Below are 27,968 nucleotides of genomic sequence, written 5' to 3'. Positions count from 1 at the left end.
AAATGGCATGGCCAGAGCTCTGCAGCTGCACAGCGCCCGATTGCCTGCACTGCAGGATCTGGGCCTAAAGAAGGAATATTCTAATATCCTGGGTACATTATAGCATCTCCAGATTCCTGCTCAGAACTGCGGCTCAATCAAAGAAGAGACTGTGCCCCAGTTCCTTTCTGGGTGTTACAATGAGCCCAGTGAACTTTGGGAGATGTAACCAGTACTGTGTGGCTCTTCACCCAGTGTGGACGCAATTAATAAAGCTCCTAGTTAAGGATCTTATCTGTCAGTCTCAATTAAATGGGATACAGCTGATATATCAAAGGATTTTTTCCCTCCAAACAATTAATATGTATCGAAAGCGCTTTAGGCTAGTCTGAATTCCCAGACACAATTGCTGAGTGACCGCTGCTTCCTTAGACCATACAGTTACATGCTGGATGCCAATGTCCCTTTTGTATGGTTTGGTTTTGGAAAGAAAACATTCTAAATGTCATTAGAATAAATATACAGAGATATTATGAATGACCTTATTTATAATGCTAGAAGAAAAAAGATGAATCAGACGTAAGGCTGGTCTGGGAAAGAATCACAAAGCATCCTTGGAGATGTGGCTATTTGCATTCAGTTCTGTAAAATGTCTAATTAAAGAGGTAATACTCAGATCGTCTACTGAGGAACAGAAGACTGCTGAGTGCTAAACCTCCTTAAAAAAAAGAAAGACATGAAGCCTTCCAAAGCTTTAGAACAAAGCTTTTCTCAGTTAACATTCAATGAAAATGTTGGTTTTGACTGGAAAGATCCAGTTTTGCTCTCAATGACAAGTAGGTGTCATTGCTTTGCTTTGCCATCTGTAGTTGTAACTGGCATGCCATTTCGGGATAAGGGGCTTGCTTCTACCCTCAGATCCACGATAGCAAAACTGGGGTTTCCTTTATGTCAAATTTCAGAGTAACAGCCGTGTTAGTCTGTATCCGCAAAAAGAAGAACAGGAGTACTTGTGGCACTTGTGCATCCGAAGAAGTGGGCTGTAGTCCACGAAAGCTTATGCTCTAATAAATTTGTTAGTCTCTAAGGTGCCACAAGTACTCCTGTTCTTCTTTATGTCAAAGTTGGCCTTGTCACTGATTTTGTTGTTGTTGTAGCTAATAGTAGGAATGAGTTTAACTGACTGCACGGTCGTTTTTTTTAAATGCTAGTCTATTCCCATAAGAAGACAGAGTGCTGCATATGAAAAAGAGAAACATATGGGCATACCAATACAGAGCTTACATGACAGATGTAGAACCTAGCTGTGTAGTATGCAGGATTGCAAGCAGCAAATTTAGCCATTCCTCTGCTAATGTGAAATTCATCCTCTGCTAAAGCTTTTGCATAAGTCCTCCTCAGACCAAGTGGTATGTAGGTCTTATGCTGGGGTGAATTGGCCCTACCTTTTTAAGGGGGGAAAGTTCTGTCAGTTAACCTGCCGCAACCTCATTGAGTCCATTGGGGTCGCACTGGCGTAAGTGGGGGGAGCATCTGGCCCTTAGTTTTACCCCACTGTATCAGAAGGGGCAGGGATAGCAGATTCCACTCACCAAAAAGATATCTAGGAGAGAACATTATTCGAACTCTTCGTGCTACAGCCATTACAGACCTGGCTAGTTGACGGGAGAACTGTAGAAACTGTTGAAGGGGAATGAAACTCTTGCCGCGCGTCCTGCCAGATGATTAATGTCGTTTCATTCTTTTAGATCTAATGCTGGATGATGTAATAATGGAGAGCTCAGCCAGTGCAGTGCAAGGTACTGGGAAATCTTAACGTCTCGTCTCACTTGAATGGCAGTGCTGTGTAACTAACGGCTGGCCAATGCTGCTGTGAGGCATCCCACTAAACTGTGTGTGTGGTGGAAGTCTTGTTTGCTTACTTCATGGCACAGGTGTATCATCTTTAACTGGCAGGTCTGCAGACCTGACTCAGGCCAGGCACTTGCAAATCTTAATTTACACCTTTTATCGGGGGGGGGAAGGCGGGGGTTCTGTTTGTTTTTTTTAATCATTTTTCCGGTTTTCATCCAAACATTGTCAGACTTTTTGTTTTTGAGAATAGTGACTGGATTTTGAAATGGGTCCTGTGTTGTTCACACTCACTTTCTAACCGTAAACCCTTAGGAGTTTCTGAACATTCTGCAGCGGTATCCCTGGAAGCCAAATGACCCAGCTAAAGTAGGGTATTTTTCCAGAACTAGCTTGTTGCATTGCTAGTATTCCAGGAAGAGAAAACCGGCTAACCTCAGAGTGAAACCCAGCCCCTGTGCATAATGCTAGTGCATAGCCCTACAGCAGAAGTGGGACATAGACCCCATGCTGGCAGTTTGCACAGGGGTAGATTTCATCCTCCATGCTGTCAAACTTAAAGCCACAGGAAGTCCCCAGGTTATTGGGTCCAGCTCGACCAGGGACAGGTAGAGAAGATAACAGCCTTGGGTGGGTCACAAGGTCCTTCATACCAGCTGAGAGCTCTGTGCAGATACCTTGAGCACCTTGGGGAGATGTACGTGTGCCATATATGGACAAATTCTCTGTTGTGGATCTCAAGGACCTTCCCCCATCTGGCAGAGCACAGCTGTATGAACTAAGTTGTAGGGAGGTCACTCACTGAATTCTGGGCTTTAGCTACGGGGCCCCATTGAATGGCCTTAATTCTGTGCCAATGGGGTCCTGAGTCAATGGAAGGTTAGCCATTAACCCCTGAGGAGCTGGGGAAGGAAATGTGAGGTTAGCACTTTTATTCTCACTGCAATTTCCCTACTAGAGCTAGTGGAAACTTTTCAAATTTTAATGATTTTTTGTTTTACCAAAATTTCAGAATTCAAGGGGAAAAAAATGTTTTCTTGATTTCTAACCAGTTCGATTCACACCACAGCCCTGTCTGCAGAAAGAATGTTTAAGTTTCATTAGTATCTACAAGCTGTAGTACATCAGATCTTGTAACTCAGGTGAAACAAACTTCAGAGTCCTGGAGAAGACGGGGGAGCTCTGATTAGAATTGCTAAGAATCTAATCTCACCCTCTCCTGTCTACTTAACTCACTTCTCCCCCTTTCATTCATTCCTCACCAGAAGGTGCTTCAGGCTGCAGATCTTTCCTCTGTTTTTTTTTTTTAAGAAGCAGCAGCTTTGATCTCAGCAGTAGTTCTTTTTTTAAATCATGAATTGTTAAGAATTTTAGTCTGAATAATTAAAGATTTGTTAATATTGAAATAAATCCATAAGTGCATTCAAGGAAAATTACATGTCCAAAAACCATTCCAGTGAAAGGGCAGCCCAGTTTGAGACAATGAGTCTTGGTCCTGCTGTTCTCAGTCAGGCAAAACTCCCATGGAAAATCAATGTTGCTCATTCATTGGTGAGAAATAACTCAGGCAAAAGGAAGATCCTGATCTTCTTAGAATGAAAATGCCCCAACATGCTTTAATGAATCTGAATCTCCTCACCATTGCCACTCCTTGTGTTTTAATATCCTTGCCTTCATCCTCTCTGTTATTGCTAGGAGTCCAATCCTCCACCCCTTAATCAGACATCAGTGCCTGGGGAAGGATTGAAGGAGCAGGCCCTAGGTTTTTTTGTTTGTTTGTTTTTAATTTGGTTGTGAGCATCTTCACCACATAAGACCTCTTCCGGTCGCCAAGAGCTTCATCTAGCATTTTGTTTGTTTTGTTTTGTTTGAATGCTTTGATCTCATTCCAAAACTGGCCATTATCCAATGCAGACTCAGAAAGAAACGTATAGTTTACCTTTAAAAGTGTGTGATTGTCAGATCTGTGCTTTTGTATTTCCTTCGTTGTCTTTTACTGGAACCAGTATTATTGAATGTGCTGTGCTGCTCTTCAGTCATCAAAGTGAAAGAATAGAAAGTCCTCTTTCTGAATTGTTGTGTGATGCTAAGGAATTAATATTGATGTTGTACTAGTCAAACCTTCTGTAGCATGATGAGAAATCCTAAGCTGAGGACCCAGAACTTCCATATGTCTTTGTATTTTACAAAGGGCTTCCTTTATCTTTATGTGACGATGAGATGGAGTACTGTGTGTCTGTGCTGTTTACTGGTGTTTAGTGGAGATTACTGTTATTATTTTGGATCTATATCCTATCACAGCTGGAAACTTCTCAGTGGGAATAATTTATCATTTTCCATTTTGCTTTAAAAATGCCACTCAATGTTATAAAAGCCGAATAAAACAATGTGTTTACATGTAAAAGTTCCTTCAGTGCAAAACATTTTAAAGCTAATTCTGTCAGTACAGTTTGTAAATCCAGCTGCTTAATGTGTTCAAAGTTCACTGTTTTCCTGTTTACATCCCCAAAGTAAATACAGACCTTTACAAAGAAGTGCATTCCTTAGTGGAACTATGCCACCCTGGTGAATTCCAGCTTCCACTGGTTGTGCAGTTCAGCACAGTTCTACTCTGAAAAGTGACTATGGAAAAATGGCAACTTCCTACTCTCCAGGGATGAATTCAGAGTCCAACCTGGTCTCTTGCTGCGTTTTATTCCACTATCCCTACCAAGTGAGCACAGCTAGTAGAAAGGGAGTTGGATTCTCTTTTGGCTCCTGTATCCTCAATAATATTGTTTGCTGAATTCCATCCACACAGTCTTAATTGTAGGTGATATGCAAGCCAGAAATAACGGAGCTTGACTGTCAGTTACGATACTAGCAGTTAGGAAAATCACTTTTATTCATACACGGTGCAAGTGAGTCACTGATCGTATGAATCACTGAATTATGGAATCGCTTTCCAGAAGGAAGCCACACTGTAATAGTTACTTGTTACAAGAATGGTTTGATTAATATCCAAGATTATAGAATCATAGAATACCAGGGTTGGAAGGGACCTCAAGAGGTCATCTAGTCCAACCCCCTGCTCAAAGCAGGGAACCGACACCCATTGGGGTGGACCGACACCCATTGGGCTCCTTGGTTCCACTTCCTGGCACTTGTTAAGGCAATCCTTTGTAATAACGACCCCACTGCATGGCGCATATAATCATCATAGGACCCCTATTCAGGAAGCTGCCTGGATGAGGGCACTGGAAATGACCCACTAAAACCAAGTGCCCACAATGTTGGGCAGCTGTGACAATGGACTCAGCTGCCCATCAGGCTAGAGCATCATTTCCCAGGAGTAGTAGGGAAATGAGACTTATGAGTAGATTGTCCAACCTTCATTGCGTTAGTTGAGCTTTCCAGTTTAATTGTATCTAAATATTAGCGTTCGTTCCTTCTCCTGTCCCACTCTTCACCCAGCCACAGCAAAGCAGTTTGATTTAGAACCTGTTTATCTGCCAGATTTGTCGTGGGCTTTTGCTGTATCTCGCATCCTCTTGCAGTCTTATTCTGCCTTTTTTTTTTCTTTTCCTTTAATTCTCTGTGTGTCAGGAAGTGAGCTAACCTTTCCAGTAATAACCTAGACTAATCTGGAGCTCTTGTTGTTCTTGACACGGTGTATTGTAACAGTACGGTAATGTGGTGTTGTGTTAGTTGTGAGCTTCACCACCTGGAGCTTAACAGATGTCTGTATTTCCCAAGATGTTGGTATTGTTTAGATTTTTTTTCTGCAATAAATATGAATACTGCCGTTTGATAGGGGGCACGGAATTTACACCTGGAGAGTGCCAATCTGTGTAAGCCATCTTAAATACGGCTTCTTTATATCATCAGCAAGAAGAGCAACTGCTCTGTTCAAAAAGTTCCCTGCCTACCTAGATACAGTAGCTATTAATTTGTAGCCCACAGGCAGCACGGTATTTTTGTTTGTGGTTCATTTCAAGGTAATATCTGTGTTCCGCTAATATGCATGACCAGCATGTTGAGAAAGGGAAAACGAGTGGTGGTATGATTTATAAACAGGGTTGAGAAAACCCCTATTAATAAAGTTACTGGCAGGGGCTAAGTATCAGAGGGGTAGCCGTGTTAGTCTGTAAAAAGCAACAGAGGATCCTGTGGCACCTTTAAGACTAACAGAAGTATTGGGAGCATAAGCTTTCGTGGGTAAGAACCTCACTTCTTCAGAGGCAAGGGGCTAAAATATTTACGGCCTGTAAATTAGTAGTGTTGCAGATGTGTCGGTGATACTGACTTTCAAATTCAATCAGGAAAAGCATTTGACTTTGAAAAGTCCAGGGCCATGTTCACTGAAAGGTAAAAAAACAGTTAATGTTTTGGGGAAGGTTTGGCAACCCTGTTTATAAGGCCATGCTGTTACTAGTCCAGGTGCAGGATCTCTGCACAGGTAACATTTTACAACCTCTCTGTAAATCCCTGCTATATTCGAGGAGCTGCAGTGCTCTTCTGTGGGATTTGGAATTACCTGCCAATCAAAGCTAAAACATTTGAATTCCAGTATAATTATTCATATGTAAATCCACTGCAAGAAGAGGCAGAAATGTTGACATTTTCTTTTTTGAATGTGAATTATACAGAAACCTAAGAGAAATCAGTGATCAAATTATGATGGTGTTTCTTTTTGAAATTATAACCTGGTTCGTAACTGGGCCCTATTGCTAACTTAATTGTATTCAAACATTTTAGTTAATTTCTTACTCATAATTTAGCATAATGTGATCAAGATATAGTGGCTTTATGGAGATTTATGCAGATTTTGAGATCCCTGACAAAAAGTCGGGTGAGTCAGCAAGCCACCAGTTTTGGCTTTTGTTAAGTGCTCAATAGATTCAGCATTAAAATTTATTTTATAGACCTTTTCATTGCTGTTATGCTTTTGCACTCCAGTACAGATCACCTTCAGCATATTGCACATCCAAAAGTGAATATTAATACTGCCTTTTATTTTATGACACTTGAGCAGAATGTTGGGAGTTCCAAACCCTTCCCATATAAGCTGCTAAATGGCTTGTCTCTGGTTCTTAAGCGTTAAGGGAAAAGTCTGTCTCAGTGAAAAAACAAAAATTCTGTGATTTTCGGGAACTCGTGTCGTGAGGCAATGGGCATACAGTGAGGTTAAACCTATGGATTTGGTTGCAGAATCATTGGCCATCTACACACCAAATTATATCCCCAGCAAAACTTAAAATTCGTTTTCCCTCTGGGTAACTGATACCTATACTTCATGGCTTCATTATGCCCAAATTTCTATTTGGAATAATGTATCAAACCCCACATTTGTTCAGCAGTGCTAAATCTCGAGCCATGTAATTCTCTCGGCTCAATAATTTTTATAACCAGTTGATCATCTAATTATGAGGATAATATTATACACTGACATATTCAAGACAGTCCTTTCCACTTCAATCTGCATTATAATGCCTCCTTGAAAATTGTGCTGAATTATATACTCAGCCTTGGCATTTCCTCATTAGAGATTAGGTGAGTAAATTAGTTTATCTCCTGAAACATTCAGGGTCTGAAGAGCATGTGTCATCCCCAATGCAACTGAGCATGGAAGTCTAACAGTGAAATCTACAATTCCGTAATTGTGTATAAATGGAGGATTATTTTTCTAGACATTAAAATAGACTGATCAGTTTTCCACAGTATTTATTCAATGTTTTTCAGAGCTCTGACCGCTGAAGTGTCAAATTTTGTCTAACCCCATAGTTCACTGCAAAGGAGATGAGATGAGTTTTTTGCCGTCTCTTCAAATAAGACCAATAAAGGAAGGGCCTGTGTTCTCGAAGCCATTGTCAATACCGATCTTGTGCAGTATCTGATTGTTGAACATGCTCTTCAGCTTCTGTTTTTGTCTATTTATTCTTTTTGTTTCCCCATTAAGTTAAAAAAAGTAGGGCTTTTTAATTTCTGTACAATGAAACAGTTCCTGGAGCCCACAATAGTCCCAGTTGTACTCACCTCATCTCTAATACTAAAAGGCTGAGTATTGTGCATGTTACATTAAAGATGTTTAAATGGATCCATGTTGTTGGTAGCCATGCTACATATTAAGGCTGGTAACATACCACCCAGGGAAAAAACCCAAAGCCTTATTGTGATCAATGTGGAAAGCCTCAATTTTGGAGTTTGCAAAGGGAAGGTGAACTTATGTTTAAGAGACACAGAGTAATGAGCTGATCTGCCTCTCCACTCTTCCCGCCCCCCGTTTCAGAAGCACAGTGTAAACCCTACTATTCCGATTACTCTCGCTTCCGGCTCCTGATCCACCAGATGTGCACGAGCCATTACCTGGATTTGTTCATCACTGGAGTGATCGGCCTCAATGTGATCACCATGGCCATGGAGCATTACCAGCAGCCAAAGGTACCGGGAGACAAGGAAGCTGGTGATAGCCAGTGATGGAATGGGGGAAAGAAATGTTCTCAGCTTTCACTGAACACTAGAGATGGGCAAAACAAGGGCCGGTTTAGTTTTACAAAACTTCATCTGTTGGGTGATGGTTTTGCATGATCAGCATTGGTGCCTTAGCCAGTGAGGCAATGTGGTTGGAGCAGAGGAGTGGGAGTTGGAAGTTCTGACCTCTGTTCCCAGTTTTGCTGCTTGACCCCTTAACTAGTCACTTAGGGTAGGTCTATACAACCGTCCGGTGGTGTGACTGCAACATATGTAGGCGTAGAGCAAAGCTAGCTCAAGTAACAAACAGCAGTAAAGCTGTGGCGGCATGGGCCAGATGCTTGAGTGTGTGCCCAGGGTCCCAGGAGGGTGCCTCTAACCCATGCTACCCTGCTATTGTGACTTGATCTGAGGAAGTAACTTTTCTCTGTACCTCAGCTTCCCCATCTCTTACCCTTTATAAATACTCCAAGAACGTTTAAAAAAAAAACCTACCATAGTGGTAAAAGTTGGGATGAACATTCCTCTAGCCAGTTGGCAGCGATTTATTTTTTCTTGAAATCTTCTCCTTGACTAAGTGTTTCTATGGTAACGGTTAGTAAGAAGACTGTAAAGTTTCTGGGTCAATTCCTGAACTCTTTACCCAGGCAAATCTCCCACTGCTCATGTCTACACTAGAAGAGGTGTATTTGAACATACATGTTATAACTAAAACCACCTTGTCTGTACTAGGATTTTAACAGCTTAGCTAATACTTAATAAAAATGCACCTTTCCTCATGGAGACATGGCCAATGGGAGATTTGCCTCAGTGCCTACCTGGGACATTCAGCAAGCAGATACATGTAGGGCCTGATTTTCAAAGGTTCTGAATACCATTGCCTTCAGTTGAAGTTATGGCTACCCTGCATTTCTGAAAATCAAACTCTTAATCTATTAAGCGTGTCAGGCTCCTGTATCTTGGGCCTGTTCCGATGATAATAAGAACAACCTGTACTGGGAAGACGACTGCCTTGTGCCGAAGAATGAGATGGAAATGGCCGCTGCTGCTGTATAAATTGTATTTCTTTTTATTAGCTCCTTTCAAAATGAATAAATGCAAATCATAATAAGGGTGAAATGTTCTTTGAGGCTAGACAGGACCTGCATGTCTAATGTAAATAACAAGTAAAGGGAAAAAAAGACAGACCCTCTCCTCTCCCCCCAACCCATCATAAGCTAGCCAAAAAGTAAAAGGGCACAAGCCCAATTTCTTTTTCCTTTCCAGGTCACCTTTAAATACACTGGGAAGCACATTGCGTGATTCAGTCACTTTCTGATTAAATCAGTCATTAACTAAGAAGCTTGTATTAGAATTACTCTAGGGCCTGTGCTTATTAAAGTCATTCCACAGCGACATTTTTACTTGTATTATAAAAACATTCATCATATTTTTCCCTTAAGGAAAGTAAAATTCTTTATCTAAGACCCCACTGTCCTAAGTGTACATAATAATGTTAGAATGAGAATAGTCACACGGAGGCGAATAGGATTACTTCTCTGATTAAAGTCATGCATGTGCTTATGTACTTTGCTGAATCAGAGCCCAGGTGACTAAATCCAATCTGGAGTCTAATTATTATCCTGGAGATGTTTAAACAGATAAATGTTCTTAAGAGCTTTATATCCAACATAATATTTCACCGGGGTGGTGAACGGGATTGGTAATGGGATATGGATGGGAAGGGACTTTTGTCATCAGGACACTGGTCAAAATCCAGTAGAATCATAGACTAGAATCATAGAATATCAGGGCTGGAAGGGACCTCAGAAGGTCATCTAGTCCAAGCCCCTGCTCAAAGCAGGACCAGTACATATCGCTGCTGAATAATGGCCACTTTACAAGCCGTGCTGCCGTAAGGACAGAGGCATAAGCAGTTTGAACAACTATTGATCAAATTCTGCTTTGGCTAATTACATTCTACCGGTGCAGTTTTGGCTGGGCAGAGTTAAACTCTTCTGCAGTGTTGCAGTGAGCTGTTTAATAGCTGCGGCTTTCTTCCCCAGATACGGCTGCATTTCAGTGACAGGAAAATTGATTTCTCTTGATCGATATTTGGAGTAAATTGTGCCATGAAGCCACAGTGTGCAGTCAGGGGGTTAGTACTGAGATGTATGAGAAGCTCTTGGTAGATGTGGTGCCTCCTGGGGAGCGCAGCTGCTGCCTTTGGAGCAGGTGAACTCTCCGTCACCAGGGAGCTGGCTCTGCTTCACATGAGAGCTTGGGACCAGCAATGGTGCTGGACTTGGACAATCCTTGTTGACCAGTTAGACTGGGGAGGATTGCACTCATGGGCCCCACAGCACCATAGAATCACAGGACAGTGGAAGTATGGCATTGCTCGGCCTCGGTACAGGGGCAGAATGTGGGAGAAAGGGTCTTGCTCTTTCCCCATCCCCCCTTTCCTGCCCAGCGATGGCTCACAATCATGGCATTAGCTTGCAGAACGTCTGATGATCCTTTAAAAGCAACTGCCATGACCCACATGGCCTTACTTGCCCCTTGGAAACACATCCAATTCTATTATCACCTCTTGAATTACTTAGCAATAAACCCCGGGATGCCATTACCTCACTTGCAGCTTTCTCACTGAACTTTACGACACAACCTTTCACACCCCAGCTAGGGATCTGTGTAATATCACCCTCTCCCACATCACCTCCCAATGGCCCATACCCAGCTATTACTGTCACACCTTTCAGCAATGAGAAATATGATGCACATTGCTTACAAAGGAAATCTGCCCTCTTTTACCAATATGACCTTTGGAATAATACCACTTCTACCATTAGCTAGCGATCGACTGTGTAATAGGTGCCCTGCTGGCAGTGATGACTATCATTAGCAGCAAGGTGGTGACACAAGCAAAGGGGAAAGAACTAGGGAATTCAATATTGTCTGATGCTTTATCCATATCTCATGCCTTGCCGTGAGCTCAAGGTGAGGCACTAGCCTTATGGCTAATTTCCTGTTGCTTCTGCCAAGATTTGTACAAACCTTGGGCCAGACTGTGGCTCACACATTGGTGCACGAGGGCAGGTATGGTGCAAAGTGCCTTCCCCTTGCTTTGAACATGCAGAGTGCTAGCACACAAGGCCTTTGCACCACTTAGGCCCACGAATGCAGCCATTCCTTGGTGAATCACTCTCATGTAAATGTTTTGCAGACTATAGACCTCAATGCTCCCAGCGTTGAGCAGTCTCAAGAGGGACTTGAATAGTGCACAGGCTTTGTGCAGGCCCTCTGCACAGGGGTGAATGGTGCGGGCTGTGCACGGGGCTGTGCACAATTGCAGTCTCTGCACTCTCCTAAACGCAGGGACTTCTCCTTACTAGTTCCTCCTGGGACTGAAGTGAGCAGGGAGGAAGAGGGGCCATAACCCTGATCCCCACTCCTTCGTCAGTCATCGTTTATTTCTTATTAAATGCAAATTCTGGTGAAAACAGGATAGCAGCAAAACTGTCCAGCCAAGTCAGCCACTAACCTCAACTTTGTATCCGTGTTCCAGGTTCTTGATGAGGCACTGAAGATTTGCAACTACATCTTCACTGTCATCTTTGTCTTGGAATCTGTTTTCAAGCTGATTGCCTTTGGGTTTCGCCGGTTCTTTCAAGACAGGTAACAAAGATTAAATCCTGCAAGTCTGTGACAGTAGTAAGGGCTCAATAGATAATGGGCCAAATTCAAGGGTGATGCAAATCAGGGAAAGATACTTGCGCCGGATGTGTAACGTACGTCACTAGTGAATTTGGCCTTGAGACTTCCTTGGGAGCTGCATAGGGTCTAAATCTAACCCTGTGTTCTTGTTATATCATGAAATGAATTCTCGCCTTACCAGACAGCTGGCAAGTCTGATCTTTCTTCCCATTGTGGACTGGATAGAGTTGTCCTGGTGAGATCAACAGACCAGGAGGAACTGCAGACATTGGCCTCTGTTGGCTTAGGATGAGCTGTAACTGAGTTAAGATATTTATACATTTAATATTGGCCCCCCTCAAACCTCTGACCTCGCATTTTTCATCTTCCTCAAGTCAAATGTCAGGAGCATTGGATTCATGCCAGACTTCATCCCTAGAGAAAATCATTCCTCCCCAACTTCTAGCTAGTTTGACATCACTGTTGTGCTCATCCTTTCTATCTGTCTAGCTCAAGTCTTTCTAGAGTGCCTTTCATTATGGTATAATCTTGGTATGTTACCTTCTGCCCAATGTGACTGTGTTACAGTGATTGATTGGACATTGGACCATAGCCTGCAGTTCTTACTTGGACAAAACTCATATTGAGTTCAGTGAGAGTCTTGCCAGACAAAAGGCTGAATAAAGGCTGCAGGATTTGGCCTAATGTCTGGATCATCGGGTGTAAGCCCAGTCGTGGTTTTATATTTTCTTTGGAGTTGGCTGATTCCATAATCTAAAAATAACGGGTTTTGTGCAATTCCCCTCAAAAAAGTTTCAAAAGTTTGTGTCTGTGAGCATTAGCACCACTGAAATGACTGGAATTTGTTTAAAACAAACCAGCGCTCACTGCAAATACATTAGTAGATGTGATTTTGTGTTGTCTTCAGATGGAACCAATTAGACCTGGCAATAGTGCTGCTGTCTATCATGGGTATCACTTTGGAAGAGATTGAGGTGAATGCATCATTGCCCATTAACCCCACCATTATCCGGATAATGAGGGTGCTCAGGATTGCTCGAGGTAAGACAAGAGTCAATGTGAAAATCGTTTTTATTTGAGGTGCAGTGAGCAGTTCTGCCCATGAGATGACTGGGAAACAACTGCATGTCACGTGCCCAGTTTAGTGCACTTTGTTCTGGCATCCACAAACCGTAAGCAAATAAGAGAACAAAAGAAGGGGAAACATCCCAGAAGAGCCAAGGAGCTGAGCCAACTGGCCATGCATTTCTTAAGAGCACTTGCAGATCTAGATCTTCTTAGAAAAGAGAATCCACTGTGAACTTCATTGGTGGGTGAACCTGGAAAAGCAAACTTTGGCATGCTCAAGAAATCAAGCATGTCTCAAAGATCTGGAAACTAGATAGGGGTTTCAGGGCACAACACAGCCATAAGCTAAAGAGTTAGCAATTGATTTAAAAAAAAACAACCCCAAGATGGTTAATAAATTTCATTTCCCTTGCCACATGACCTTGTGGTATTGTGTGAGACAACATGTCTACTTTGCTTTGTATCCAGATGTACCCTAGCGATGATGATGATAATACCTACTGCATTTGTGAGGCTTACTTAGTTAGGGTCTAATTTTCAGAAGAGCAGAACACCTGGAGCCCCAGCTGATGTCAGTATAAACTGCAAGTGCTCAACACCTTTGGAAATCAGGCTCCAAATGTTTGTAAAGTGCTTTGAGAGCTTCATTATTGTCATGCCAAGGTGGTGGGGGTGTTATTTATTCTAATTGGAACAAAGAAAGAATGGAAATAGATGAAATGTAGCTGAAGCCAGAAAGGAAGTCTCAGAAGAAAGGGAAATGTCTGTCACATTAGGTACATTTCAAAAGGAAAAGCACATGCAGTTTCCACCGAGAAACTCAATCTTACAGACAGGAGCATGCAAATCAATGCCTACGTAAATCAAACATGAAGGCAGGCAGCCACAGAACTCGGAAGGTAGTTAGTCCAAACCAAGAGGAAGAAAAAAGAGATCCAGGGATGGTAACTTAGGGAAGGTTATTTGCAGGGTTATATATTTAGTACTGGATTCCAGACCCAAGTAGGAGAAAACCCTAACGAGCCAAATTTCATCCCTGGTATAAGCCCCACTGAAGTCAATAGGGGTGAATTTGGCTTCCTAATTGTTTAGCTGTAAGCAGAATTCTAAAGGAATGTACATCTGGTAAAATCTTGACCTTTCTAAACCTGTTTACTTCCCTCAGCAGAAGAGACTGTCAGGAGAAAAGGTCATTCTTACATTCCTAGCATTGTGTCAACATTGCCCAATTCAGAGAAAGCGAGAGAAGGGTGATTCTTTCCTGAAGCCTCAAGACACACGATGCTGCTATTCACAGGATTCTAACGGCATCTGGACAACCCAGAGCTCTATAACAAGGCCTTGAACTTTAGTTGCTAATGGAGAGCACGTGACATGATTTCATGCTTGAGGGATCTTCCTCTCTCTAAAATCTGTGTCTTCACACTAATGCTGCAGCAGTAATATTATGAACCTATCATTTTCTGCAGTGTTAAAGTTACTGAAGATGGCTGTAGGGATGAGAGCCCTGCTGGACACAGTCATGCAAGCGCTGCCTCAGGTAATTCATTGCCTTCGCAGAAAAAAATCTCATCAGGACCAGAGCTAAATTCTTATTGCAGAAGGGTGCTCATGGACCATCTCCCTTATTTTTGTCTTCACTGTCATTAGAAAATTGTGTTTACCATTAGAAGCTCAGTCTCAGATGCTATCCAGGTCATATCTCCCCTCAGGCAGTTTAAGTTTTGTATGAAAGAATACGGGGAGAAGCAGGTGTGGAAAAAAAAATCAACTAATGTTGTCCCCCCCCCTCCATTTCTTTTTCTCTTTCCAGGTGGGGAATCTCGGTCTTCTCTTCATGTTGTTGTTTTTCATATTTGCAGCTCTTGGAGTGGAGCTATTTGGCGACCTTGGTAAGTTCTCTACAGACATAGCGTTGCCAGAAGCAGAAGGAATAGTTGTATAGAGGGGCAATGTGAAAGAGCTCATGTCTAAACGAGATTCTTCTGGTTGATCACACAGAATGCGATGACACTCACCACTGTGAGGGGCTAGGGCGGCACGCCACTTTTAGAAACTTTGGGATGGCCTTTTTAACTCTCTTCCGGGTCTCAACAGGAGACAATTGGAATGGGATAATGAAGGTAAGAGATCCCCGGAGAATGAATATTGACGGTAATTTCTAATCTTACAGGCTGTCTGTCACTGTTTCAAACCAATAACAGCACTCAAGCTATGACAGCCCCTGGACTTGTTGATTCGGGGCCTGGGCATTTTCTCAAAGCAATTCTTTTTCCTCTTGCCTGACAGCGCCTGGGTTTGCTGGCCTTCAGATGCATTGTAAGTTCCCAGGCTTTTCCTGAGGTGGTGGCTTGAGGACAAGGAGGGCGATACAGGGAGTTTTCTATGGAGTGACATTAGTTCAATTGAGTAGCTTGTTTTGTATAGGGAACTAGAGTCTCCGGTAGGCTCATTATTATACACTGGAGCAAATAACACAATTGTGCAAGTGATGAGGTCTGGGTCAGTTAGGATAGTTGCACTTTAACCTTGCAAAATGGCTTTTCAGAATGGAAACTCTAGGATAAGCCAGTCCTCTGGGAGTATAAAGGAGCAGACAGGTGCCACCTGTTGGAATGCACTGAGAATAGTTAGTGTTGTCTTTGAGCCTGTGTTCAAGGCAGTATTCCCCTCCAATGTCACCTTGCACACCTGACCCCAATGACTGAGGTTTTGCTGGTGGGTCGTTTGCCCTTCTAGACAGATCTGAAAATCTTCCATGAAACTAGTCTGATCATCTGTGTGTGCTCAATAGACAGTTAATCCATTTGGGCCTTATGCTGGAGCAGTGAGTGATCGATGGCCGGATCAGGCCCTCTACGGTTAACTGGAGCTTCCTCAGCTTCCATAATCATTTTCCCCCTATCACCAGGACACGTTGCGTGACTGCGACCCGGAGTCCACCTGTTACAACACAGTCATCTCGCCCATGTACTTTGTCTCCTTTGTGTTGACGGCCCAGTTTGTCCTGGTGAACGTGGTGATTGCAGTGCTCATGAAGCACCTGGAAGAGAGCAACAAGGAAGCCAAAGAGGAAGCAGAGCTGGAAGCGGAGCTGGAGATGGAAATGAAAACTATCACCCCAGGCCCAATCCCAGCCTCGGACCTCTTTGCATGGACAGGCGGTAATGGTGGAGAAAGACCTGAGAGCCCCAGAGGATGTACCAATCCCATGCAATTCAAGGTGGATTCTCAGCTCTCATTATTTTATCCTATGGTGAGAATCTCAGGTGGAGGGTGAAGAGCAGGTTGGCCTGCATATTTGCTAAGGGAGGATATGCACGAATTCGAATGAAGGACTGAGTATACTGTGCATTGGGGAGTTGTATTCCTCACTATCTGTTGACTGAATTGCTGCATGTTTTGATAATCTATGCTACAATGTAGAGATCCTGAACCAGTCTTCGCGCCAGATTGTCACTTCTGTTCAGGTGCAAAGAGTTCTGTGTCTGTTCTAGTGATGGGCCCAAGCCACAAAGTTCAGATCTGGCTCCAAATTTGGGGGGATGTTCTAAGCCAGGGTTTTGGCTGGGGGGGCGGGGGATACATTTTGCTGCATTTTTTTTCTTTTAAATGCTAAATAGTTTATATAAAATATAAATGTTAAGTTTAATATTTACCCCCATTCTGAACCAGTGCTCCCAGGGAAACGATTACTTTAATAATAGGCGAATCCACTGAGGGCTTGATCCTACTCCCATTGAAGGCAATGGCACCGTTCCTATTGACTTTAATGGTGCAGGCTCTGGGCCATAGCTCTGTAGCACTGCTTATATTTGTGAGCTATAAACGAGTTCCGCTAGTCTCTCAAAAACAGTTTCTGAAGGAGGACTGGGTTAGTGAGGGGATCCAGACGTCTCCATATTTAGTTAGTGGGGCCGTGAAGTACAATTATACAAACACAAGAATGGTCCAGTCTCTAGTCAGATGCCCACATAGCTGCAAGATCTGGAACTGTGTTTAATTTTTACACCCACCTATTTAGCTCTTTTTACGTATAAAATAGAAAATCTTGAGTTTCACATGAGTGAATTAAAACACGTTTGTTTGCCCTGTTTACTAGGCAAACGAATGAGTATTCTTATGGCTGTAAAACTCATTTGTGATCTTTAGGAATGAAGACAGAGTAAACTCTAAACTCACGTTCAGTTCCTAAGCCATTGGAAAATGTCTCTCGCTATTAAAAATCACTGAGGTATGAGATGGATCCCAGAGCTGTCCTGACAGCACAAGGCAACGTGATTCAGGGTAATGAGGGGGACCTCCTTGGTAAATTACATCGTACTGCTCCTTCACCAACCCCATAGACAGACACATCCACCCCCTCTGAGCACATACTGCACACCGCAGCTTTTGTGCTTGGGGAGCGATGGGTTGATTGTGCCCTGCTTGGGTAAAATTGGCCAATACAGTAGCTAGTCTCAGAACCTAACGTTCTCTCTCAAGCAGAGAGTTGCAATCCTGCCCTGCTGCTGTGTGGTGAGCAAGTGTATAGACCACGTCCTTTCCTCCACACTAAAGCATCCCTGCAGCAGACAGCAAGATTTTCTCCTTTATCTTTTCAATCTGTTTGGTTCAGTCTGTTCTAGAATTATCCTACATTGATCTTATTCTGCATCCTCTATATATATGGGGGAGGGGAGGTAGAGAGTAGAGAGAGAGATTGATTGATTGATTGATTGATTGAAGATAGTATGGCCAAACAGTCATCTTCAGCGAAGTCACAGATCAGTGTGCTGACCAAACAAGTAGGTGGAGAAGCGAAACAATCAGAATTATACCATCCGCTGTTTGAGAAGCTTTAGAAATTTCATTTGGCCTGTCTTCTCTTTGGAGCGGCTATGGAGGAGGGTTTATTCCACCCTCTTGTATATTTTCCAGACTCTGTTCATTGCTCTTTCCACCAAAACAGATGCCTTGAAAACCTCAGGACGGTTTTATTCTGAAATAACTGTGATGATTTTCTTTCCTTCCTATCAAAATCTCCACAACGAATCTGGTGTTTGAATACATGATGGTAGAGGAATACAGTTCTCCGAATGCACTCCTGCAAGGTCATGTGGTCAGCATGCGCCTTTGCCTGCATATTCCCTAGAATATTTGTATTGCGTGCCATTTGACTGTAACGAAGGTCCTCATTTCATTGTACATATTGGCAGTTCCCTGCATAAAAGGGACAGCTTTTAACTGACCCCCGTACTGTTTGTGAAAATTAGATGTTATCATATACAATATTTCTGCTGTATGCACAAAGGTGAACATTTTTAAAGGTGGGAGCTTGAAGTTAGGAACCTAAACTCATATTTACCTAATCCAACCCATGTAAGTTAGTGGCCTGATATTCACCTGTGCTGAGCATTCACAACCTCCATCGGAGAATGCTTGGCACCTCCAACAGCCAGGCCGCTTTCGTTTCTGTGGTGCCCAGGCCTGGATTTAGGTACCTAACGCTAGACTCCCATGTTTGAAAACATTGCCGTTAAGTGTTTCATAGACGTCTTACAGCAATAGTTTCCTTTAGAAGTTCCCAGTAACAAGCAATTGGATTCTGTTACAATGGCCCTGCCAGACTCCTGCAACTCAGAATAACTAGTTATGGTCGTTCAGGATGAGAATAATGTCTGAAGTTGGGCCCAAGCCGGAAATGTCCCACCGTTCCCCGGGGCATCTGGCTTCGGTCCTGTCTTTAGTGATGTCTGAGAAAGCTTCTGACTGTGAAATTACTGCACTGTTCTCTTTCCTCCTCTATCTCATCCTTTTCCTTCCTGATCATTTCTATTACTGCTAATCTCTCTCTGAAAACTGTGGTTTTCTTCTTTCTGTTTTCCCCTGTCCTTTTACTCTCTCTCTCTCTCACTCACTCTCTCTCTCTCTCTCTGACTTGCCTTATCCTTCTGCATGCTATACGGCACCCCTCCCAGGAAAGACACTTGTTTGATACCATATCACTGCTGATCCAGGAATCTCTGGAAGGAGAGTTGAAGCTGATGGACAACCTGTCAGGCTCTGTGTGCCATCATTATGCCCTTCCAGCTCCTGAATATTACAACTCTGAGAAACAGGTTAATATTCCTAATTTCCTGCACAGTCTCTGTCCAAGTCAATTTGACTGAGACCTGTATTGAAAAGATAAAGTTGGGGGTGGGGTTTAATCTAAAATAGCCACAGGGATTTTGAACCCCAAGTCATCAGGGCTGTTTTATGGGAGGGCAAGTTAATTTATCTTTGTTTAAGATATTATATATTCATGCTAGAGCAAGTGTGCAGCATTTAATCTCCCCTCTTTAATGTACTAAATCCAAAGCTAAATTTCTCTATACGTGAGTGGCCTTAGGATGATGAACAAATGTGGCCCAGATCCTGAGATTGGATTCATGCATTGCAACTGTACAGGTGCAGGGATCCAACCGTGCAGACTGGATTGTAGGATGGGAGCTCATGGACCAGATCCTTGGGTGGTGTGAAATGGCATCTCTCCATTCTGCAGTGAAGCCCCATACACTAGCTGAGGATCCAGCCCCATACGTCTCTCTAAATAGGCCTCTTGCAAGTGGATCCTGATCTCCAATCTGAACCCAATTAGGGGAAGCAAGACCGTACTTTAGCAAGTGCTTACATCCCAAAGAAGTCAGTGACGCTTGGGTATGTGCTTAAAGTTAAAAAGGCACTTAAGTGCTGTCTTCAATAGGAGTGGACTTAAGCATGTGTGTAAGTGCTTTCCTGAACTGGGGCCTTAACCTGTTAAAATAATGCCACTCAATTAATTTTTTTTAAATTAATCTGGTTGAAATAAAATTCCTGCTTTCTCCTATCCATTATTCCTTAGAGCAAACACTTTTCATATGACATAGGCTAATTCAAATACCCTTATTTTTTATTGTTTTCATTTTGACTGAGAGAAATCCAATAGTGCTGTAATTTTTTGCTAAAAACATCTGATCTTTAATTTATCAGATAAAAGTATCTGAAGATTTCTTATTAAATTATTAGTATATTTATTTACCAGCTCATTGAGCACTATAAATTATTCAACTGTTCTTTTCGTTTGGCAGGGAGAACAAATTTGGATACAATGAGAACTATACTTTTATAGGTTTCACAATGTTGGGATAACTTTTTACCCTCTAGTTGTTAATTATCACTTTCATTATGCTGGGGATGATTAACCAACAGACAGAGGTCTCCCTTAAAAACTGTGATGGAAGAGACGAGCTAGCTTATTACCTTTTCTGGTTCCTCAGTCCTGGGGACTGCTGAGAGTTTGTATGGCTGTCAACATAACTTAGAGCAGCTTCGGGGCTGCTCTAAACTATCCCAACTAATAATGGCCCCCAAAGGTCCATTACACCAGCCAGGAATTACCTGCATCCAAACATACTGGCCACATCCCCTTTTTCCTCACCGTACCCTGAGGCTGTGGAGAAGGGCCCATAGAGGCTGGCATAGAGTTGGTAATATCAGTCCGATGCCAACTAGGAATCCATCTGCCATGCGGGGGGAGTTCTCAACTGCCCTATTAGGGCATCTCTCTGGCTCCTTTGTGCTGCCTCAGTGGCAGCTGGGTTTTAATGGACTCAGGTGTGCAGGAGCTGCAAGTGCCTCTCATCTACGTTTCTTGGTTCCATCCACAACCAGAGACAGAAGCTCTGGGATACAGTGACTGATGCTAGAACAGCTCTGGCACTGGCAGTTCATGATATTCCTGACTCCAAAGGACACACTGGAAATCCCACCAGAAAGCCTGTCCAGTAAGATTGCTAGCCAGCCCTGTGTCACCGATCCAGAGGGTGAGAGAGTTTGGATAGAGTTCAAAAGAACAATCAGTCTCATGATTATCTGAACCAAACCTCTGACCCGTATGAAGTTCACCCATCACTAGATTTAATTAGCCCCAGGTGAACTAGTATGACACCATTTCCAAAAGCAGGCGTGTGGGAGAAACCAACTCTTTGCTAGGTTGGATATGGCAGGCTCCGGTCTCCACAGCTTCTCTTGAAAGACGCATTGCTGTGGAAACAGACTGTTTAAGATAAAAGTGCTAATCCTTTGAATTAAGAAAGGAAATGCTGACGTACTGGGAGCCCTAGAGGCAGCACTGTGGATCTATGTCTTGATGTAGAAGCTGTAATTGTGCATGAATCCGTTTTATATAAGGCCTATAAAACACTCCCTTCACTAACCACACACCCATAGAGAAGTACATGAAAATCGGTCAGACGGATATCAGGTTTGAGAGAGAGTGCTTGGAAAGTCAAGCCTACACTTTAAATCCAGCATCTGGCTTTGAGGCTGCTGCCAGGAGTGACTCTGCTTTGTTAGGAGAAGACTGCCCTTTCTTTTGAGCAGTCTAGACAGCCACCCCAAAGCACAAAGCAATGACACGTTGTGCTTCCCATTAGATGGACATGTGTACCTCAAGAGCGCCCGACACTGAAGGCTGCATATTTTGCTTGGATTTTTTTTTAGAGAAGACCTATCAATGGAGCAGAGATTTTCAAACATATTTAGGTGTCTAAAGATGCAGATGCCCAGTGGGGTTTTCAAAAGCACCTAAGTGGGTTAAAAGAACAGGAGTACTTGTGGCACCTTAGAGTTCTTTTTGCGGATACAGACTAACACGGCTGCTACTCTGAAATAAGTGGGTTAACTAACTCCCATCAATGATTCAAAGCCCATTAGCACCTGATCCAAATCCCATTGAAGTGACTGGGAAGAATCTCACTGACAGCAGGAGACCATGGACCCAGAGACTTGATTCACACTTGGAAAGTAGATTGAGATCCTATCTCCCTAGATACGTGTCATTCCTTACACTGCATTAAAGCAGCATACATAAACAGCTGATTGCATCCTATTCAGATGATTTTGGTGTTGAGGGTATCTCACATGGATCCAAACAAGATAGGCTGGAGTCAAACAGAACTGCAACATTGCCATAGCATTTAGGGATAGGAGCTATCAGAGAAGTTTGGAGGTTCTCAATGCCTCTAATAGTTAGATGTCATTAGAATAATAAAGATACATATTTATATATATATATATATTTCCTAAGCTACTGTTACTTTCACTTCCTGTTGGTGTTGTGAGAATAAATACATTAAAGCTTGTGAAGCACTTTGAAATCTACTGATGAAAAGCATTATATAAGAGCCAGATATTATTATTATTATTATTATTATTCCTCAATTTGTAACATAGAAACCAGTATTTCTCACAGCACCTTTAGTGTACCATTGTAAATTATGTTGTGAGTTATTTGTGAGTATTTAAGGCTGAATGTAATGGGTTTTCTTACCCCACTTCCTTATGGTTTTATCTACCGCAATGACGTGCATGGCATAGATGCTCTTATTTTAGGGATAATGCTTCAGTATTTAGACGATGATACTTTTTCAAAAGATTTGTGTCCTGGTTTCTTATGCTTAATCATCTCTCCCTTGTTTAGATCCCTCTAGCTGAGATGGAGGCTCTGTCTCTGACGTCAGATATTCTCTCTGAAAAGTCCTGGTCCTTAGCTCTGACGGATGACTCTTTTCCTGATGATACTAACACACTCTTACTTAATGCTCTGGAAAGCAATGTACATACACTGGTCACTATATATTCTGATGTTTACAGGGTTCTAAATACTGCTATCCCATGGTTAATCACAATGGTATTTTCAGTCCAACCCTATCTCCAAATAGCACCTAATCTTTTATCTGAAGAGGGCAGTTTATTTTATTTTTTGTATCATATGTAAAAACATTACATTGTCTTCAAATAAAATAAATAGCCCACTCACCCACCCACCCCCAAAAAATAGATGGTGTGAATCTTGAAACTTTCTCTGCATCTGAAACAAATCCATGTTTGTGTGCATAAAAGACACACCCATGAGCAAATATATCATGTGCCCTATGCAGAAGGATTATCTACTTCCCCTTGGTTTGTAACAGACTAGATTTTGTGAACATAGGTGCCCCCAGTGCTTTGGGGATGGGTGCCAGATACACTTTTTAGAAATACACCAGCTGCGGATCTCTCAGAGATGCTGCTTGTTTTGTGAACTCGCATTAGCAACCAATATTGGATTCCTTTCTCTTTTTTTGTAAGAAATTACCAGTATTTTGAGCCCTGCTTTAACCATCTTCTTTTTGCAACATTAGACATTTTTAGCTGATGTGTAGCGGTCAAGTGCTTTTTTGCTGCTGTACAATAGACATAACTTCTCTTCCAACATTTTTGGATCCATTCTTGTTTTCTCTGTTGTCGTCCATATACCTATCTCTGGATGTTTGTGTTGTTGATAAATTTTCTATCATTCTAGTTGACTGTTATCCTAATTAATATTTATTTGGGCTACATCTTCTTTAAACCGTGACAATATTTCCCATCATGCTTCATGGCATCATGTACAAAAGATTTTGTAAACTACATTTAACATTTTGTATGGAACATTTTGTTTCAAAATAAGATATCTAGTGGAGGTGGGCTGAGGAACTCAGAGTTCCACTCTGGATCCAGATTGGGTAGAGATTAGGAATCTGACAGCACTGAAGTCTTGTGAGCTGTTTTTCATGGGATCACCTTTCAGCCTTTCAAACGGCTTTCATGAAATTAGCTGTTCTCTCAAGATTTCTGCTATTTGAGGCTGAAATCTCAGAAGAGTTTGGCTGCATCTGAACTGGAAAATAAGCCCCTTCTGAGTTTGGATCTTGCTTGGAAACCTGAACAAGGAAAGTGGATTTGGATCTGATCTCGAATCCAAATGGATTTGAATTTGAAATTCCAGTTTTTGGACCATCTCTTGTATTAAGAAAATGATGTATAGACAAAGATGTGTGCATGCAGGTTGGTGAGGAGGATTTCAGAACAAAGTGTCAGCATTACTGGTATTGAACTTGCCCTCCTCATTTGAGTTACAGCAGGAGACTGCAGTCCCTAATGAATGTCATTTATATCTAAATCAGCAAATTCATGAAGACTGAAAATAATTTTTTATGGCCGTGAACTTGGATTTGGTTGGCCAATTTTACAACAGTGATCCCCTCCCCTCCCCCCCTTTTTTTTTTTGTAAATTCCATTTAATCTTGTCATGTTTTACTGTGTACACAAAACACTCTAATGAAATTTTGCTTCTAAATTAGAAAAAAACTCAGAATAGCTATTTCAGAAAAATAGTAATGCTCAGAGTAAGTGGGGGATAAACTGGCCAGTAGATAATTTTTAAACTACTCTGAAAAAAGGGGATCAGCGATGTACTTTATTGAACTACATTGGCATGTTCCTCCATTTTCTATGATTTCTTATGGAGTCCTTTACAAAGGAGGTAGTTCTTTTGTTAGAAATACACAGCTAGGCTTACATTATTTCCATGTTTGATAACACCTTATAATAATAACATAGGAATTACCCTACTGGATCGGACCCAAAGTCCATCTAGTATCTGTCTCTTGACAGTGGCCAGTGCCAAATGTTTCAGAGAAAGCTTGGATGAACCCTGCACTAGCAGATGTGGGATAATCAGCCCCCACATTAGGTCTTATTTGTATTTCTAATAGAGATTGGTTTACGCCCTGACAAATCAAATTTACTATCCTGCCAAAAAGTGTCATTAATAATTATTACTTGAAAAGCAAAGAAAAAAAATGACAGTGGAAGTCAAAGTGGGGTACAGCTTCTGTGAACTATATTGGCCCTTCATTCTTAGACGAGGAGATGACTGTTACTTATTTACCTTTGCAAAAGTCTAACTGACTTGGGAGGGGACATATGGGAGGCTTGATTATCTTTGATATGATCAGAGTTATGCAAAAAGCATGTGTGCATTGTTGGGCCTTGAGGCATGATGCTTGTTTCAAGTATTCCTGAAATAGTCATGGTTTATTACTGCCGTGTTGCTTTCCTCTTTTTCCCAGTATTTTTATGTGGTTCATTCTGTGTGATGGTTTAGTGACACTACAAAATTAAGGGGATAGCTTCCTAGTAGATCCATTTGTGCAAGTTTCATTTTGCTTCATTTTGTTTCAGTAGAACCTTGTACATATTGACAATTTGCATGCACCATCGTGCCCCATATTTATTGCAATGGGTGTTGCTAGGGATTCCAGGTTCTCTGGGTCTTCCAACTCTGTGATGTTTTCTCTCTCTTCTTTCGTAGACTGATCACCTCTCCAAAGATGACACTCTGACACTGTCCCCCAGCAAGGACTTGCTGAGTGTGAGAAAGCCTTTCGTAGGTCGCACCCACTCTTTGCCAAATGACAGCTACATGTTCCAGCCGCCGTACGCTGGCTCCTGTGCCAACTCCCAGGCCGAGAGGAACGCATCTCATCAGAAATCGCAGTCAGGTACAAATCTCTCCACTCTGACAATATCAGGACTGGGGGTTTCCAAGGGTACCTACGGAGCTACCTATGTTGTTACGTATCATTTGTATCAAAGCTACCTAGATAGCTGTGTATCAGTTCTGATGGCAATTGGATCTCCAGAGCCCTAAAATGGTTTTGAAATGCCCATCTATCCAGGGCTACCCTGAGGATTCAGGGGGCCTGGGTCTTCAGCGGCAGGGGTCCTTCCTGCTCTGGGTCTTCGGGGCACTTCGGCAGCGGGTCCTGGAGCGAGTGAAGGACCCGCGGCCGAAGACCCGGAGCGGAAGGAACCCTCGCGGCCGAATTGCCGCCGAAGACCCGGAGCGGAAGGAACCCTCGCTGCCGAATTGCCACCGAAGACCCGGAGCGGAAGAAGCTCCGGGTCTTCGCTCTGGGTGTGTTCGGCGGCACTGAAGGACCTGCCGTCGAAGACCCGCCAAAAACTCTCGTGGGGCCCCTGAAAAATTTCGTGGGGGCCCCTGTGGGGCCCATGGCCTGGGGCAAATTGCCCCACTTGCCCCCCCCGGGCGGCCCTGCATCTATCAGGTCTAAACTAACAAATTGGCCAGTCTAAAATAAAAACTTCCTCTATCTGAACCTTGCATCCATTTTAGAACCAAAACTTTGTAAAGGGTTCAGATGAAAGAAAGTGACTGGACTGTCGGGAGGGCAGCATTTATAGTCTGCACGTGGTTGGCAGCAGTGGACCCGTCTTGCATTCTGCCCTCCTATCGCTGCCTTCAGGGGTCAGAATTCTTAAGAACTGTGGAAGCTCCACCAGTCTCACCCCAGCAAACTAAGACCCGCGAATGAAAAACCCCAGCAGAAGTTATCTTTAGAGGCGTGTTTGCTCACTTCTTGTTTCTGAAATATTGTGACGAGGTCTGTTCTGCTGTCCACTCTTCTTCTCAGGGCAGGATGGCCCAATGGTGCTCCTGAGCCCGTGGGTCTGTCCTTAGATGCAGGGCAGCACAGCCTAGTGGCCCAAGTCTGTGAGGTGGCCCTGGAGCTCAGGGCAGTATGGCCCAATGTCCAGAATCAGAGGAGCTGTCCTTATATGTAGGGCAGCACAGCCTATCAGCCAGCGTCAATAAGACCCCCCTTCAGCACAGGGCAGTATGGCCTAGCAGCCAGAGTTAATAGGACTGCCCTCCTGCACCAGGCAGTATGGCGTAGTTGCCAAAAAGGGAGTAGGCCACCACGTAGGGGTAGGTTGGTGGCCGAGGTAGGAGAACCTGGGTCCTCCCTACTCCACCGGGTCCCAGCCCAGGGTCAGCGCAGATCCCACCGAAACAGGCTGACTCTGTTCCTGGTACCACATCCAGATCAATGTCTGGGTCCCATGGGCTACTTCCTACTGTGTCTTCCTGCTACATAGTCCGCAAGTCCTCTGGTTCTCCAGGGTATTCAGCAGGTGATGTTCCCAGTGGTTCCTTCTCCTCGTGGGCTTCCATTGACAGCCGGGTATTCGCCTGGGTCTCGGTGTATGTGGCCTCTGCGGTCTGGGGCTCCAACAGCTTCCAGGCAGGAGCACACAACACATATCCTCTCTCCTCCCCAGACTGAGTTGAACTGCTCCCTCTTATAAAGTGGTTCCAGTTGGAGCTTGCCCAGCAGGGAGAGGGTGGCGTGGCTTCCTCAGTCCATAGTATGGGGTTAACCCCTTCTGGTCCCGGGCAGGGCAAATATACCCGGTCGCAGACACATTCTCCCAAATGGATTCCCATTTCAGAACATTTTCAGGTTAGCTCACCCCTCCCTAGATTGACAGGGGCATGATTCCTCTTGTGAGACTGAAGAAAGATAATGAATTCTATTCTTTAGAGAGAACAATGAACTGGAGTTGGGGCAGTCTTTATTGCTTCATAGCATATGAAGCAATGAATGTGGCCTAAGATTGATCGAAGCACTGGAGCAAATCTGACATCTGTAATCAGTCTCCAAAGTGTTTACTGGGAGTGCATTACAAAGCAGTACATGTTATCCCTGTTGTAAAACCAACCATGACATCAAAATGAAAACCAAAATAATGGTCATTCTTCCCTCAGGAGAATTTCAAAGTCCTTTTCTGTGTGTTTCTCAGAGTCTCCAAGGAAGTACTAATAGGTTAGATGTGTGTCATGCTTGGGAGAGAAGCACAGTCTTGTGACTAAACAGAGCGGGAGTCAGGAAATCTGCAGTCTGTTTTCAGCTCTGCCACTAACACTTCCTGTGGCCTTGAGCAAGTCACTTAACCTTCCTGTGCCTCATATGCCTCTTTACAGAGGGAGCTTGTGAGACTTATTGTTTGTAATGCACTTTGAAATCCTGGGATGGAACACACCATGGGAATGCTAAGTTGTGGTATTGTGCAGTGACAAGACACTGACAGGCTGGTTTAGAGAAATAACCGGGTAGAGTTTGTGTTTAAAATGTAAATTACTGTTCAAAGATGGGATTTCCCATTCAAAGGTTGTTTGATGGAGTGGACTGGGTTGGACAAGAAGAGTTCTCAATTAACATAGAGGGCCAGGTTGCCATAGACTGGTGCCA

The 27,968-nt window shown here is 43.1% G+C and overlaps 1 protein-coding gene across 1 annotated transcript in view; it reads left to right on the top strand.

Annotated features, from left to right (window-relative positions):
• The window catches only part of CACNA1G (calcium voltage-gated channel subunit alpha1 G), a 275,653-nt gene that overhangs the window by 234,769 nt on the left and 12,916 nt on the right, over positions 1-27,968 (top strand). Inside the window, exons 26-36 of the mRNA XM_054047819.1 lie at positions 1,728-1,778; positions 8,099-8,250; positions 11,828-11,937; positions 12,884-13,017; positions 14,514-14,584; positions 14,858-14,936; positions 15,046-15,167; positions 15,956-16,300; positions 19,005-19,145; positions 22,529-22,663; positions 25,226-25,415. Of these exons, the coding sequence (XP_053903794.1) occupies positions 1,728-1,778; positions 8,099-8,250; positions 11,828-11,937; positions 12,884-13,017; positions 14,514-14,584; positions 14,858-14,936; positions 15,046-15,167; positions 15,956-16,300; positions 19,005-19,145; positions 22,529-22,663; positions 25,226-25,415 (1,530 nt within the window). The remainder of the gene's footprint in view (positions 1-1,727; positions 1,779-8,098; positions 8,251-11,827; positions 11,938-12,883; positions 13,018-14,513; positions 14,585-14,857; positions 14,937-15,045; positions 15,168-15,955; positions 16,301-19,004; positions 19,146-22,528; positions 22,664-25,225; positions 25,416-27,968) is intronic.

This window comes from Malaclemys terrapin, chromosome 13, assembly GCF_027887155.1.
Source record: "Malaclemys terrapin pileata isolate rMalTer1 chromosome 13, rMalTer1.hap1, whole genome shotgun sequence".
Classification (NCBI taxonomy): Eukaryota; Metazoa; Chordata; order Testudines; family Emydidae; genus Malaclemys; species Malaclemys terrapin.
The sequence above is the reverse complement of the archived record's forward strand: the minus strand, read 5'-3'. Positions and strand labels throughout refer to the sequence as shown.